General features: G+C 40.7%; 1 protein-coding gene across 1 annotated transcript in view; it reads left to right on the top strand.

The window, feature by feature from the left end:
- Positions 1–9,369, top strand: part of C1QTNF12 (C1q and TNF related 12) — a 70,654-nt gene extending 61,285 nt beyond the window's left edge. Inside the window, exons 7-8 of the mRNA XM_069742557.1 lie at positions 2,445–2,523; positions 8,642–9,369. Of these exons, the coding sequence (XP_069598658.1) occupies positions 2,445–2,523; positions 8,642–8,740 (178 nt within the window). The 3' untranslated portion in view covers positions 8,741–9,369. The remainder of the gene's footprint in view (positions 1–2,444; positions 2,524–8,641) is intronic.
- The last annotated feature ends 8,278 nt before the right edge of the window (positions 9,370–17,647 follow it).

Below are 17,647 nucleotides of genomic sequence, written 5' to 3'. Positions count from 1 at the left end.
TTGGGGTCAAATTTCTCCTGTTACCCTTTGTAAAATAAAAAATTGCAGGCTAAAAGATCATTTTTGAGAAAATAATTTTTTTTTTTATTTTCATGGCTCTGCGTTATAAACTTCTGTGAAGCACTTGGGGGTTCAAAGTCCTCACCACACATCTAGATTAGTTCCTTTGGGGGTCTAGTTTCCAAAATGGGGTCATTTCTGGGGGATCTCCAATGTTTAGGCACACAGGGGCTCTCCAAACGTGACATGGTGTCCGCTAATGATTGGAGCTAATTTTCCATTTAAAAAGCCAAAAGGCGTGCCATCCCTTCCGAGCCCTGCCGTGTGCCCAAACAGTGGTTTACCCCCACATATGGGGTATCAGCGTACTCAGGACAAACTGGACAACAATATTTGGGGTCCAATTTCTCCTATTATCCTTGGCAAAATAGGAAATTCCAGGCTAAAAAATCATTTTTGAGGAAAGAAAAATTATTTTTTATTTTCATGGCTCTGCGTTATAAACTTCTGTGAAGCACCTGGGGGTTTAAAGTGCTCAATATGCATCTAGATAAGTTCCTTGGGGGGTCTAGTTTCCAAAATGGGGTCACTTGTGGGGGAGCTCCAATGCATAGGCACACAGGGGCTCTCCAAACGCGACATGGTGTCCGCTAACAATTGGAGCTAATTTTCCATTCAAAAAGTCAAATGGCGCGCCTTCCCTTCCGAGCCCTGCCGTGTGCCCAAACAGTGGTTTACCCCCACATATGAGGTATCGGCGTACTCGGGAGAAATTGCCCAACAAATTTTATGATCCATTTTATCCTACTGCCCATGTGAAAATGAAAAAATTGAGGCGAAAAGAATTTTTTTGTGAAAAAAAAGTACTTTTTCATTTTTACAGATCAATTTGTGAAGCACCTGAGGGTTTAAAGTGCTCACTAGGCATCTAAATAAGTTCCTTGGGGGGTCTAGTTTCCAAAATGGGTACACTTGTGGGGGAGCGCCAATGTTTAGGCACACAGGAGCTCTCCAAACACGACATGGTGTCCGCTAACGATGGAAATAATTTTTCATTCAAAAAGTCAAATGGCGCTCCTTCCCTTCCGAGCCTTACCATGTGCCCAAACAGTGGTTTACCCCCACATATGAGGTTTCGGCGTACTCAGGAGAAATTGCCCAACACATTTTAGGATCCATTTTATCCTGTTGCCCATGTGAAAATGAAAAAATTGAGGCTAAAAGAATTTTTTTGTGAAAAAAAAGTACTTTTTCATTTTTACGGATCAATTTGTGAAGCACCTGGGGGTTCAAAGTGCTCACTATGCATCTAGATAAGTTCCTTGGGGCGTCTAGTTTCCAAAATGGGGTCACTTGTGGGGGAGCTCCAATTTTTAGGCACACGGGGGCTCTCCAAACGTGACATGGTGTCCGCTAAAGAGTGCAGCCAATTTTTGATTCAAAAAGTCAAATGGCGCTCCTTCCCTTCCAAACCCTGCCGTGCGCCCAAACAGTGGTTTACCCCCACATATGAGGTATCAGCGTACTCAGGACAAATTGGACAACAACTTTCGTGGTTCAGTTTCTCCTTTTACCATTGGGAAAATAAAAAAATTGTTGCTAAAAGATAATTTTTGTGACTAAAAAGTTAAATGTTCATTTTTTCCTTCCATGTTGCTTCTGCTGCTGTGAAGCACCTGAAGGGTGAATAAACTTATTGAATGTGGTTTTGAGTACCTTGAGGGGTGCAGTTTTTAGAATGGTGTCACTTTTGGGTATTTTCAGCCATATAGACCCCTCAAACTGACTTCAAATGTGAGGTGGTCCCTAAAAAAAATGGTTTTGTAAATTTCGTTGTAAAAATGAGAAATCGCTGGTCAAATTTTAACCCTTATAACTTCCTAACAAAAAAAAATTTTGTTTCCAAAATTGTGCTGATGTAAAGTAAACATGTGGGAAATGTTATTTATTAACTATTTTGTGTCACATATCTCTCTGGTTTAACAGAATAAAAATTCAAAATGTGAAAATTGCGAAATTTTCAAAATTTTCGCCAAATTTCCGTTTTTATCACAAATAAACGCAGAATTTATTGACCTAAATTTACCACTAACATGAAGCCCAATATGTCACGAAAAAACAATCTCAGAACCGCTAGGATCCGTTGAAGTGTTCCTGAGTTATTACCTCATAAAGGGACACTGGTCAGAATTGCAAAAAACGGCAAGGTCTTTAAGGTCAAAATAGGCTGGGTCATGAAGGGGTTTAAAAAAAACCCCTCATGATGACTCTCCCCTTTATGTTCACATATGTTGCTTGCACTCAATGGACCCTGAAAGTAGCAATAATAAGTCTTTACAGCAATTCATCTTCATGTCTGTTGCATTATTCTCTGCCTAATAATTTTTTATTATTATTATTTTTTATTTTTCAACATTCTCATAGTAATTTATTTGATTTTCTAGGTCACTAGAAGTCATTGCCGGATTGGAAAGTAACAGTCGAATATTTACTGTACATGTCCAGGGATTGCTTCAATTACAGGTAGTAACCAATGTCTGGCTCTGTTATTTGTGCACCACTTACACTGCTATTTATGACTGTCTACTTCTGTCATTTCTAACCTTGTATCATTCATTATTTGTGCAGTGTATGATCTGGCTTTGAGGACATTGTATGGTCACTTATTGTTTTGCTCCTATTTTTTGACGTCATTACGTTTGCATTGTATGTCAGTTTTTTATGTTGCAACCTTTTGTTGTCTTTCTAGCTTCATGTGTGCATTGTACACACTGTGTGACCATGTTGTTGATGAACGTGGGTTTAATCCCTTAACCCCCGGAGCTTTTTTTGGTTTTGCATTTTCGTTTTTCGCTCCCCTTCTTCCCAGAGCTATAACGCTTTAATTTTTCCATCAATATGGCCATTTGAGGGCTTGTTTTTTGCGGTATGAGTTTTACTTTTGAAACAACACCATTGGCTTTACCATGTTGTGTACTATAAAACGGGAAAAATAATCCAAGTGCAATCCCACACTTGTTTTTTGTTTGGCTTTTTTGCTAGATTCACTAAATGCTAAAAATGACCCGCCATTATGATTCTCCAGGTCATTACGAGTTCGTAGACACCAAACATGTCTAGGTTCTTCTTTATTTAAGTAGTGAAAAAAAAAATCCAAACTTTGTTAAAAGAAAATAAAAAAAATGCTCAATTTTCTGATACCCGAAGCGTTTCCATTTTTCGTGATCTCGGGTTGGGTGAGGGCTTACTTTTTGCGTGCCGATTTTAATACCATTTTGGTGCAGATACGTTCTTTTGATCACCCGTTATTGCATTTTAATGCAATGTCGTGGCGATGAAAAAAACGGAATTCTGGCCTTTTGACTTTTTTCTCGCTACACCGTTTAGCGATCGAGTTAATCCTTTTTTTATATTGATAGATCGGGCGATTCTGAATGTGGCAATAACAAATATGTGTATGATTGATTTTATTATTATTGTTTTATTTTGAATGGGGCGAAAAGGGGGTGATTTAAACTTTTAGATTTTTTTATTTTTTTATATCTTTAAAACCATTTTTTTTTTACTTTTGACATGCTTCAATAGCCTCCATGGGAGATTAGAAGCTGCCACAGCACGATCGACTCTGCTACATGAAGGGAGTCAGACATCGGCGTACTATTACGCCCAATGTCAGTAAGGGGTTAAAGTTAATCTGTCACCAGGTTCTTACTCCACCTTCTGAGAGCAGCATGATGTAAGGGAATAGACACTGATTCCAGTGAAGTGTCATTTATTCAGCTGCTTGCTGCAGTTTTGGTAAAATCCCTGTTTTCTCAGCTGCAGATCTGGCAGCTCTCTGAATGCTGAGCGCTGTATAACCCTGCCCACACCACTGATTGGCAGCTTAATGTGTACACTGTGCATAGGCAGAAAGCTGCCAATCAGTGGTGGAACGGGGCTATACAGAGCTTATTAATACGGAGGACTACAGGGCAGCAGCTTTACTAGTCCTCCAGTGAAAATCTCTTGCAATGATTTTATCAAAACTGCAGCACGCAGCCCAGTAAGTGACACATCACTGGAGTCAGGATCTCTTCCTCTACATTATGCTACTCTCAGATTGGGTGGCAAAAACCCATCAACGTTACTGGATCTATAAGACACTGCGTTTTTTGCGTAAGTGAAAATATGCAGCGTCAAAAACTCATCTTGGGAAATGAACCCTACGGTTCCAGCAAGATGGATGAGATTTATAGACATTTTATGCCCGCTGTGCTGTTTTTCAAAGCTGGGGAAATTGATCTGCCGTGCGATTTTGAAATCATCACGTCAATTTCTCTTGCAGTAAAAATGTGTTTTATTTCCCGATTTTCTCCTTAGAATTGAATAAAATTATGAAAATCGCACATATGCAGTATATCTATATTGTGCATGTGTATTTATTGTGTTTTCCCTTGTGGAAATGCAGTAAAAATTAATGTACAGCTTTATCCAGAAATCCAGGTCAGCAACACAGGAAGTTTAAAAAAAAAAAACAGGTAGTCTTAGCGAAAACTAGACAAATCGAAAAGAAATAAAAAAACAATATAAAAACGCATGTAAAAAAAAAGGCAATGCAAAAATGCAGGTGACCCAAATTTAGCTAATTGGTGCGGAAATATTGAACTAAATCTGTTCAATCAAAAACTCACAAAAACTTGCGGCTTCTGTGGCACATGTCGCATTTTTTATGCATGATTTTTTCCCGTAACACAGCGTTTTACTAATTTATAACATGGCCTTTACAAATTTATAAAATATCCTTTACATGTGTTTTTTCTTTCCTTGCATTTTTTATGATATGGTGCTTTATTTTAAAATCTTTCAAAGTTTTTGCTTTTTTTCCCATTTCAATTGAATGCATAAAAAAACATTAAAAATATATATGAAAAACGCATCAAGAACTCATGTAATGTATGCAGCTCTTTTCATGCGGGAAAAAAAATGCTGCAAAAAAGCAGCAATGTTAACATACCCTTAGGCTACTTTCACACTAGCGTCGGATTCGTCCCGTCGCATTGCGTCTGGCAGAGATTCCGACGCTAGCGTTTGAGGCGCCGCACAACGGGTGCAGCGGATGCATTTCTCCGGCGCATCCGCTGCCCCATTGTGAGGTGCGGGGAGGTGGGGGCGGAGTTCCGGCCGCGCATGCGTGATCGGAAAAAGCGGTCCGTCGGCAGCAAAAAACGTTGCATTTAACGTTTTTTGCTCCCGGCGGTCCGCCACAACACGGCGCAACCGTCGCACGACGGTTGCGACGTGTGACAATACGTCGCAATGCGTCGGTGATGTTACTCTATGGGGCAAAAACGCATCCTGCAAACAACTTTGCAGGATGCGTTTTTTCCCCTAAACGACGCATTGCGACGTATTAAAAAAAAAACGCCAGTGTGAAAGTAGCCTTAGTCTCAGACTAATGCATATGTAGAGGAGAGGTAGCCTTTATCACAGACCCCTTTCAGGATTCTTTGGCCCCTTTTGTTTGCTCTGCAGTCATAATAGTTGTATTTCTTCCCTAATACTTGCTATAAACTTGCAAGATCTCCATCTAATTTTCAAGACCGATTTTTTTCTTATACCATAGGTCAGACCCCTGTGCATTAAAATGAATTATAGCTTAATCAGCCGTAGCTCCCGTTGACTTTAGGAGCGGAGCGGAGCCATAACAGACAGTAAAAATAGGCTGTAAAAGTTGATGAATAACCTCTTTATTATCGTTAACTGTCCGTTCAATTACAATTGCTGCAGGGCAGCAATGTATATTGCTTTCTCAATTTTCATTTTAAGTCTCGGGCACTTTGTGGAGTTACGCTACTTTTCCCAAGATGCCGTTGACTTTGGTATTTTGTTATTCCAAAGTGCCCCACACGGGAGATCCATAAAGAGGATTCCTTCAGCCTGTGTTTATTTGAATCTTCTCGTTTCATTGAAAACCCTGGAATCATAAAGTTCTGCAGAGCCATCCTTTCTTCGGTTACTTTTCTGGAACATTAGCAGTTGTCTCCGTGAGACAGCTAAAACTTACAGTTATTGTTTTTGGACGGCCCAGACATTATCCAGTGAGCCATTAGATACTCGTCGTAGGCATTTGTTATTCTTATGGTTGAGCATCTTTAAAAAAAAAATTTGATTTGCTGCTTTTGCTTTAGGTTCCAAGAAATCGGACTGGAAACTGTTTTCTTAACGACAGTTTATAAAAGCAGTGAACCGTGTACATGTGCCGTATGCAAATACCACTACAAGCGCCTTCATTGAATAGTCTGGAGGGAATGAGTGATTTTACCAAACACATTTAGATGTATATATAGAAAAAATGCATAAAGTATATAAAGTGTGCACTCACAAGGAAAATGTTTATTTCGAGAAATGACATCTTGACTCTCAAATAAACTCGCCAGGGAACATTAACCAAACACTGCAAGGAAGCGAGCTCTTTATTGGCGGGGGTGTCAGTGCTAGGGTCGCTAATTTCGGCACCCAGGATTATAAAAAAATATAATATAAAATGGAATTTGGTGACTCTAAGGGCAGAGTTGGGGGTTACGTACACGCAAAACCTTACTAGCCAAAGTATTGACATTAGTGGTAATACCTTGTAAGGTTTGATGATGAGAGAGCTATAGATATAGTTGAAAGGGGTTCTGCTACGAAAAACATATCCTTAGGATAGGTGATTGGTAGAGTTGACCAAAAAGATTTGCAGGACCTTAGTCCAGCAGCCACGTTGGTAGTCCATGTCTGGGGCAAGGCCAGAGCACCGCCAACCTCATTCTACCTGTGGCAGTCCCGATGCCTCTTTCGCTTAGTAGGCCCTATGATGTTACTACTCACACATGATATCGGTTGGGTCTACTAATCTACTAATCAAAAGAGGCAAAAACCCTCCAAATAAACAAAATGAGCATGAGCATATACCCTGTAGTAAGTAAATAGTAATAGTGCATGTAAAGTACTTAATAGTAACACTATTTAGATAAAAAAGTGTAAAATCCATCCCACCCCGACAAGGTGTACCCAATTGGGCTGGTTCTATCCTGTCTCTATTACTAAAACATTAACATGCGTCAGCCGACCTCAATGTAGATAAGGGCAGAACAGGGACCAAGCCCGAATGTTCAGACACCGCCTGTGGAAAGCTATAGAGATGAAAAAAAGGTCAAAAAGGGAGCCACATCCCTGTTTGTACAAAATAAAGGAAACTACAACAAAACAAAGAAAATTATCAGGAGCGTAAGTTGGTATATGTGCAATGTGTATGAGCACATTGTGGCCATTTCACAGACAGGCACATGTAGTATTACTATTTTTTACTATAGGGTATATCCTCATTTTGTGTTGTTTGGGGTTTCGTCTGTAAAAAGGCCACAATGTGAATATGCTCTTATACATTGCACATATACCAACTTATGCTTTGGCTCAGTTCTTTGGTTTAATCAAAAGTGGCGCCAAGAAGTCCCCGGGTAGAAGGGAGGTACAGTGTTTTAATCCGGTGGACATGGACTACCTATGTGGCAGTTAGACCAGGGTCCTGTAAATCTTTTTACTCAACACTAATGATTGGTAGGGGTCTGACTTCTGTATTGTTCATGAGGACAGATGTCCCTTGTCCCCCGAGTAAATAGAGTGGCAGTGTGCATGCATGACCACTGATCAGTTTCCTGTCTATGGAATGGGTGGTGAGACATGACACTAGTATAACGTTCCCTTACTCACCCATATTCTCCTAGAAGGAACTGAGCCATGGACACTACCTCTTTATCCATAAGTGGACACAGATCCCCATGATCGTGGAGGTTCCAATAGTCAGACTCCAACCAATCATACATTTATCAGGAGACAAGTGATAAACCTTGTTGGACGCATAACTCCTTGAAAGCTCCTGCATCCTAACTCGAAATCTGTACCAGAAACCTCCACCAGCCATGTGCCAAAATGCTTTCAGGTACCTCAGTACTACGGCACAAAAGTAATAATCAAAATTGGACCCTTACATTGTAATGTGATTGCTTGTTATGTACATCTTATCTTTTCCTTTTAGCACAACTTTTGATAAATTTTCCAAAATGTGATCAATACAAATACTTAGGGTTCAATTAAAAACCTATAATTTCTATCCATGTTGCACTGTTTTTTATCTTGCCAAAAACAAAAGTAATGTAAATCCCAGAAAAGGAAACAGAAAAAAGAAAAGACCTTCCTTCTTCCTGTGATGAAACTTCCTCCTGTGATAAAACTTCCTCCTGTTTCTAGGGCAAGAAATACATGGATGCACTTTTGAAAAGGTCCATCAGAGAACTACTAGAGCATTCTCTAAAAGACCCATATTCTGATGCTACAAAAAGGGCCATCTACAACACGGTCCATCAGACACTGGTCTATATAAACTATTAATCTACCCTGGTAACTTCCGATTTGACTGTGTTCTGTTGGGTAGGCCTTCATAATGATTTTCTCTGGTGGACCCACTAATCTGACATGGTGTCGATGAAAGATGGACCAAAAATTTGACCAACCATGTGATCGCACCTTTACAGAAGCTTTAAAAATAACAATAAATTATGACTATGATATCAATTGATACATTTTTTTCATACACTTTTCCGTCTTTTTGTTTTCACAGAGTGGTCAGTATACGTCTATATTTGTCGACAATGGTGCGGGGGCACCGATTACCGTCCAAAATGGTTCTGATTTTATGGGCATTTTTATGGGACTGTAGATAAAATCCAAGGAGACGGCTCAACTCCAGATTATAATTAACCCTCAGAATTACACATTCACCCACCTGCAATGGAAGAAGCTTTCACAATATCCGCTACCTGGGACCATTTCTTGTGTTACTGCTTGATATGTGCAAAGCAAGGAGGAAACTTATTGACTCCCCCACTGCTTGTTACATCTCCGAACCTTACGGCACCGTAGAGGTCAGCAATTGCTTTAAATAACGCTCTTAATGCAACAGGTTGTAGGCCCCGCAGTCAGGGGAATGACGGACTATGCAAAAATAGTAATATTCAGAAGATCTTGTCCTTTGTCATTGTTCGTTCTGTATATGTTATAAGAAGATGTGGTCATGAAGAAATAAACAAGAGGAATGCCTGTAACGGACATGGGAAATCCATGGGATAAATCCCGAACTATGCAAGATAATCAAAACAGATTTAAAAGGGATCTACAGCAGAACGCTTCCGATGAGTGATGTACGGGACTAATGGCGTTCTTTGTGTCACATGGCAAACGGATAAAGACTTGTCTCCATTTATAAGCAATGACACGTGTATTGATTTCTATATTATAAAGTATTGCTTAAATGTTTGTAATTTAATAAAGAAAAGTCACATTATTCTATATCAATCATATACAATTATTTTGGTGTTATTGTTATGGGTTTATTATTATTTTTTTACTGGCAAATATAAAAAAAATAGATATTTGTGGCTGGTGGTCTGTTCACCTTTCCTATTAGTCTGCTGGTGGTCTTGTTATTTCCTGATTTCCGGGTTTTGGTAGTTGTGATACAACTCTGATGTTTTTGAGATACCCACTTGTTGACTTGTCTATAGATATAACAAAATTCTTGACGGAATAGGCATTACATTCCGCAAAGGTAAATCAGCCAAAAATATAAGATTACAGTAGGCTATTAGGTAAAGGATGTATCATATGGGACAATTGGCAGCCACTACATCGAAGCCTCAGTGGGTTGAAAACATTATACAGGGCTTTTTATATATTTTTACAATCAAAGATACTATATATATATATATATATATATAAAACAAAAAGCAGCACAAAATTACGATAGGGTGCAAAAGCCTTCAGGCATGTGCCAAACCTTTACAATAGATCCAAAAAATGATGAAGGCAGCACACCTATAGCTGAAATTTAACGTGCAGTTTATTGGCCCATGTGCAACGTTTCAGTCCCAAGTGTGGACCTTTCTCCAGCAGTTCCAAAAAGTGAAAATGCATGGTATTTTATAGGAGACAAATTATTCAATCGTTTAGTGACAGTTATCATAATTACATATCATAATTTTAAGAGAAAAATATCAACATGATGCAATCATTAATTTTGTGTGCTACAATGTGCAATAGGATGGACATGCATACAGTACATACATATAGATAGATATGACCATTATATTCATAATTGATGATCAATGATAGCTGTATAAAATTGATTTGAAATTAATTTAGAGTATGACTCACCCCATTCACATTACAAAAATCACGCCGATATACGGCGTCCTAGTCACACCAATGCGCATGTCAGGAAATGTTTAGACCACATAACATACTAGTACTTCAACTCATGCGCGGATATCCTTTGAAGCCTCCTCCGAGCTCTTTAGATTTTTCAGACAGATTAAATTAAAACATTGGTATTCTAAGAGCACTAAGGAATGTGTCAAAGTTTTACACGATTTTGCTTTGAGGAACAAAAGTAATTTTGCTCCTGCGGACAATTTACCTGCCATTGAGGCATTTATATCTGCAGTAAATAATGATATAGAGGAAATGAAAAATAGACCGTAAGTAGCTGTGGTCAGTTGAAATATCCTAATATTTCTAAAAGTGAGAAAATTATCATAAAAAATAATCATGTTAGGTACTGACCAGAGGTCCCCATGCCCAGGTAATTGCTGTATGGCCTCCACCTTATCTCCCAGTGCACGTTTTGCTGATGCTTCCTCAAGGGTAGTCTTCTTAGGCCTTAAATAGATGAATGGATTATGGAAAGGAGGGCAAATGAACACTATACCATAATGGACCCCATCTAAAAAGGAGAGGGTTGTCTATATGATATTTTGGCCACAATATTTATCTGGCTGTACAAAGATTATGGCCTCAACAAGTACTGGTTTGATGGGATGTCAATGTTTACCAGGGATTTGCAGGAGAGCAGCGTGGAGACACGGGGGGTGCCCTGAACCGCTAGATGAAACCAAATATACTAGGGATTATCCCACCAAACGCCTGCTCTCCTTTCACCGTGGGCTTAATACTTGTCAGAAAAACAAGGTGAGGGTAAAACAGTGTGGCAATACTTTAATGAACCACAAGACTGTCAAATAAAAGATAGAAGAGTCCTAGCAAAATACCTAAGATGGTGCACATTATAGAGTCTCACCCTTCCACTGACTCGCAGCTGTGGCTTTAGAGCTTCCAGGTCCGACTACCCCACCCGTGGCACACACACAGTGAGGAGGTAACAACAAGCTTAGGAAGATGACAGTCCATTGAGGTACAAGCCCAGCTGACTGGAGGGTCGCAACCTGGCTGCTACGAACATCTCCATAGAGCCAGGTGACTGGCAAGTCCCACTCCTGGCCCCAACAAATGTATCCATGAGGCTCAGGTGACCAGTGGGTCCAAATCTTGACTACCCCAAATGTATCCATGGATTCGTCGTGGTCGGTGGAGCTAATCTGTATTCTTACAGTTGGGGCTGAGTTCCCCTAAGCTGGCATCCTGTGGAATGACAAATCTGTGTCCCTCGTGATGGAGCCATAATGTCTTGGCTGCTGTCCTGTAGAGAGTCCCTGGTTCTTTGGATTTCTGGATCTCTTAGCTGTCTAGATGTCTCGAGGTATTGGCTGAATCTCTATCTATGGAAGTATCTATCCTTTTTATAGTTAACAAATGTCCTTCAAGTCAGCATTCACAGGTAAATGGGAAAAATGGTGATGAGAGCAACTCACATTATTTCATTATGTAATCTTATTTGCATAGTTTTTCCTCCTTTGTTTTGGAAGTCAACAAGCTAGCTGGCCTTTAAAATGTGTAATCAGTATATGAGCAAATATCATTGTTCCATGACCCTGTAACACTAGTCATCCAGGATAATAGCACAATATGTTAAATCAAATGTCAACTTGCAAGTCATTAATACAGGTTAACAAGAGCAAAAGTCTGTGTTTTCTTGACCAACTAGAAAGAAACACAAAAATTCAAAAGTCAACATATACAGCTCTGGTAAAAATTAAGAGACCACCACATCAAAACCATGTCATGGGCAGCACAATCTCCAGACCTGAACCCCATCAAAAACCTTTTGCGCCAAAAGCAGTGTGAAAGACTGGTAGAAAGCATGCCAAGACGCATGAAATATTGATTTCTGAACTCTTCCTGAATTAAAACATTAGTATTGTTGTTTCTAAATGATTATGAACTTGTTCTCTTTGCATTATTTGAGGTCTGAAAGCACTGTTTTTTTTTAATTTTGACCATTTTTCTTTTTCACAAATCCAGCTAAGTTAATAAAAAATTGGAAAAATATATTTTTAGATTTCCTTTGCGGAACACATCTCTAAGGCAAAATATGACAATAAAAAAGTATCCCATCTTCCAAGTTCTGCATGCCTTTAATACAATCCTTCACTCCTCCGGAAAACAAATTGTCTGAAGTCTCAGTAATAAAAATAGTAAAATTAGCTTTTTTTTCTTTAATGTGCTTTTAATGTAGAACACTCTTAACATAAAAACTGCAAAATCCATTCAAACAGTTATTACATTCCTATTATGTGTACTGTACTGAATACAGTCGAATGAGCTGTAGTAGTGCTCAATGCTACATTCAAAGTGGAAAAGTTAGGGTGTAAAATTATACTAGAGTACGTAAATATAATGGAGATCTGGAATCTCTCATGTTTCTGTGTGCACTAGTGATTGGGAAACATTAGAGGAGCTAGTCTCAAGTACTTGATTAGAGATAACTGAATATTAGAGAGAAAGTCTGCAAAGGGGAAAACTGATGAAAAATGCAGGATTACATGTTGGAGATGTCCCTCATGTACATCATACAACTTATTCTTAAAAGTCACCTGAAATTACAATTATGGCTTAAATATCTATTTTTTAGATGAATCGTTTGATCCCAAGAACAAGAGGATTTTTATTAGTGAAGAATTAGCTTTAAATACATGTTTGCCCACCTTCAAATTTATGGTTTTTCACAGCCAGGACTATAATTTTCATTAGGCACATGAGGCACGTGCCTATATGTAAGTGTGGTGGATTGTACTTTTGTGTTCTTCTTACCCTTGAAGACACCAATCAAGCCATGCTGTGTATTACAATGTGGATAGTGTCATGCGGTTTTATATATATTTTGACACGTGAAGTGTGAACTGTGTATTGTGGTTTTAGGCATACATAATGTGACATGGTTGTGTATAATGTATAAAGTGTTATTATAAGCATTGTTATCATAATAGGTATAGTGTGAGCGCAAATATAGGGAAAGTAAAGTTTAAGATAAGTGATATAATACATAGGTTAGGTTTTAGGCCATAAGGTAGTGACCATAGGATAAGATGGACTTTGGCAAGCAGTATAAAAGTAATATGTTTAATATATGCAAATGCCATGCATAATGTCAGCTACAGACATAGGGACAGACATAGTTAAAGTTTGGGACTAGCCCATAGTGGGTGGGAGTGAACCCCAGTAAAAAGGGACTGTTTACTGGTGACAGATCAGATATGGAAGTACAGTAACCAAGGTCAAATTCAAGTTACAATGGGTAAGCATCTATCATTCGGGGCAGTGGGAAGCCTTACTGGAATCCCTTATGGACATTCCTGCAAAGTCCGGAGCTCAGGACTCGGTTCATTTACTACAAAGAGTGCCTTACACTTTTGCGTACAGGCGGCGATAGACTTGGAACCTTGTGAAGGGAATTTAATGGATCTCAGGTGTACTGCGGAACTAAACGGGAAATCCCTGGGGATGACAGGAACAGTAAATATAGGAATAGTCCAGGAGGAACGGATAATAATGCTGAAGGTGAACTGTACTAAGGAAACAAGGACTAACAAGTGTTGTGCCCGATACTGCGTATTACAATCTGATGAACTTGAACTGTCCGGTAAACTTTTGCTTGTTGAAACGAACTGCATGTCCCCTGAGTTATGTGCAGTGGCTCCATGCAGATGGAGGCCTGGAGAAAGTGGAGGCCTATGGACTACAAGTGAGTATGATGCACCCCACACCTGGTAGCACATTGGGACTGAGATACGATTTTCCTGTAAATTGCCAGGGCGTTATGGAGCAGCAGCTTGTCCACAGCTACTGCCCTCGGTCACTTTACATATACACCTTCTACTGCGAAGGACTACCTAGTCCTCATGGTCGTCAGGCCCAGATTATGGTTCAGTGAGTGGAGTTGATATGAGGTCTGATGTGATATTCAATGTCTGACGTAAGCACTGTCGGAAGAATAATTCAACTCCTTTCAGCAGAGAGTGGCAAGACTACTCTAGTTTTTTTTGGGATTGTTGAGGATCTTAGCGGCTGGATTCTGACCAACTTTTGTATGACTTATCATAAAAGTTAATTACTGTAAAACCCAATTATGTGAGAAATTGCCAGAATAAACCGAGGAATGCAGAACCTTATCTTTTTTTAACAAGTGGGCATAAACTATAGTGTATGATGAAAGGTCAATTCTACCCATTTTCCACAATCTTATCCAAAACATTTTTGAAGGTTCTTCATGTGCGAGTGCTGGAGAAGCGCCGCCATCTCTAGTTACAAATGATTTCTCAGTCACGAAGCTTCTTATGTTACTTGTGGGTAAGTAAACATATTTAATTATGCAAATTATTTGGGGATTCTGGCAGGAGAAAAGTATTATATAAGCATTTTGTGTTTCACTAAAATATCCTATAATTTTGAAAATTCTCAAGTGTTAGGGAAAAACAGATTTAAACACATTTCATGAAATTGATAGTGTTTCTTGGTTTGTTTTGGACTCACCATTAGAGGCTTAAACTTTATTATGTCTCTATGAGATAGAACATCCGTGTACTACAATTACGGATGTAACAAAAATAGGTTAAGGGGTTGCAATTGAACCCAGGACCTGGAGCCTATGGGGCCCAAAAGGCCCCATTGGACCATATGAAAAAACCATTGTGATGCGGCTGCAGTGCAGTTTAGCGCAATCTCCACCAGGGGGTGCTGGTGAGGGAAGTGAGGTTGCACACTCACAGAGTAGCAACAGTGAGCAGCCGCACAGGTGTCACAGGTAACGAAAGAGTGGTCAGATGAGCAGAGTCAGAAAGTGTCAGGAGCAGAAGTACCAGAGATCACAGCAATGCACGTAGTCCGAGACAAGCCGGAAGTCAGAGCTGTTATGGCTGGCAATCAGGCAACACAGCGTGCAGTAATCAGCGCACATACAAAGATCTGGCAATAACCAAAAACAATAGGACGAGCTCTGAGACGTGGAATCTCTGTAGACTGCAGTACCTGATCTATCCTCACACAACTATAAGCAGCAGTGGATTGCGCCTATCACTACCTATGCAACTCGGCACTGCCTGAGGAGCTGACTAGCCTGAAGATAGAAATACAAGCCTGACTTACCTCAGAGAAATACCCCAAAGGAATAGGCAGCCCCCCACATATAATGACTGTTAGCAAGATGAAAAGACAAACGTAGGAATGAAATAGATTCAGCAAAGTGAGGCCCGATATTCTAGACAGAGCGAGGATAGCAAAGAGAACTATGCAGTCTACAAAAAACCCTAAAACGAAAACCACGCAAAGGGGCAAAAAGACCCACCGTGCCGAACTAACAGCACGGCGGTGCACCCCTTTGCTTCTCAGAGCTTCCAGCAAAAGTTAATAGCAAGCTGGACAGAAAAAACAGAAAACAAACTAGAAGCACTTATCTAGCAGAGCAGCAGGCCCAAGGAAAGATGCAGTAGCTCAGATCCAACACTGGAACATTGACAAGGAGCAAGGAAGACAGACTCAGGTGGAGCTAAATAGCAAGGCAGCCAACGAGCTCACCAAAACACCTGAGGGAGGAAGCCCAGAGACTGCAATACCACTTATGACCACAGAAGTGAACTCAGCCACAGAATTCACAACAGTACCCCCCCCTTGAGGAGGGGTCACCGAACCCTCACCAGAACCCCCAGGCCGACCAGGATGAGCCACATGAAAGGCACGAACAAGATCTGGGGCATGGACATCAGAGGCAAAAACCCAGGAATTATCTTCCTGAGCATAACCCTTCCATTTGACCAGATACTGGAGTTTCCGTCTAGAGACACGAGAATCCAAAATCTTCTCCACAATATACTCCAATTCCCCCTCCACCAAAACAGGGGCAGGAGGCTCCACAGATGGAACCATAGGTGCCACGTATCTCCTCAACAACGACCTATGGAATACATTATGTATGGAAAAGGAGTCTGGGAGGGTCAGACAAAAAGACACCGGATTGAGAATCTCAGAAATCCTATACGGACCAATATAACGAGGTTTAAATTTAGGAGAGGAAACCTTCATAGGAATATGACGAGAAGATAACCAAACCAGATCCCCAACACGAAGTCGGGGTCCCACACGGCGTCTGCGATTAGCGAAAAGCTGAGCCTTCTCCTGGGACAAGGTCAAATTGTCCACTACCTGAGTCCAGATCTGCTGCAGCCTGTCCACCACAGAATCCACACCAGGACAGTCCGAAGACTCAACCTGTCCTGAAGAGAAACGAGGATGGAACCCAGAATTGCAGAAAAATGGAGAGACCAAGGTAGCCGAGCTGGCCCGATTATTAAGGGCGAACTCAGCCAACGGCAAAAATGACACCCAATCATCCTGGTCAGCGGAAACAAAACATCTCAGATATGATTCCAAGGTCTGATTGGTTCGTTCGGTCTGGCCATTAGTCTGAGGATGGAAGGCCGAGGAGAAAGATAGGTCAATGCCCATCCTACCACAAAAGGCTCGCCAGAACCTCGAGACAAACTGGGAACCTCTGTCAGAAACAATATTCTCAGGAATGCCATGTAAACGAACCACATGCTGGAAGAACAAAGGCACCAAATCAGAGGAGGAAGGCAATTTAACCAAGGGCACCAGATGGACCATTTTAGAAAAGCGATCACAGACCACCCAAATGACCGACATTTTTTGAGAAACGGGAAGGTCAGAAATGAAATCCATCGAAATATGTGTCCAAGGCCTCTTCGGGACCGGCAAGGGCAAAAGCAACCCACTGGCACGTGAACAGCAGGGCTTAGCCCTAGCACAAATTCCACAGGACTGCACAAAAGCACGCACATCCCGTGACAGAGATGGCCACCAGAAGGATCTAGCAACCAACTCCCTGGTACCAAAGATTCCTGGATGACCGGCCAGCACCGAACAATGAAGTTCAGAGATAACTTTACTAGTCCACCTATCAGGGACGAACAGTTTCTCGGCCGGACAACGATCAGGTTTATTAGCCTGAAATTTCTGCAACACTCTCCGCAAATCAGGGGAGATGGCAGACACAATGACTCCTTCCTTGAGGATACTCGCCGGCTCAGATAACCCCGGAGAGTCGGGCACAAAACTCCTAGACAGAGCATCCGCCTTCACATTTTTAGAGCCCGAAAGGTATGAAATCACAAAATCAAAACGAGCAAAAAATAACTACCAACGGGCCTGTCTAGGATTCAAGCGCTTGGCAGACTCAAGATAAGTAAGGTTCTTATGATCAGTCAAAACCACCACGCGATGCTTAGCACCCTCAAGCCAATGACGCCATTCCTCGAATGCCCACTTCATGGCCAGCAACTCTCGGTTGCCCACATCATAATTACGCTCAGCAGCAGAAAAT

Source organism: Ranitomeya imitator, chromosome 10, assembly GCF_032444005.1.
Source record: "Ranitomeya imitator isolate aRanImi1 chromosome 10, aRanImi1.pri, whole genome shotgun sequence".
Lineage (NCBI taxonomy): Eukaryota > Metazoa > Chordata > Amphibia > Anura > Dendrobatidae > Ranitomeya > Ranitomeya imitator.
The sequence above is the reverse complement of the archived record's forward strand: the minus strand, read 5'-3'. Positions and strand labels throughout refer to the sequence as shown.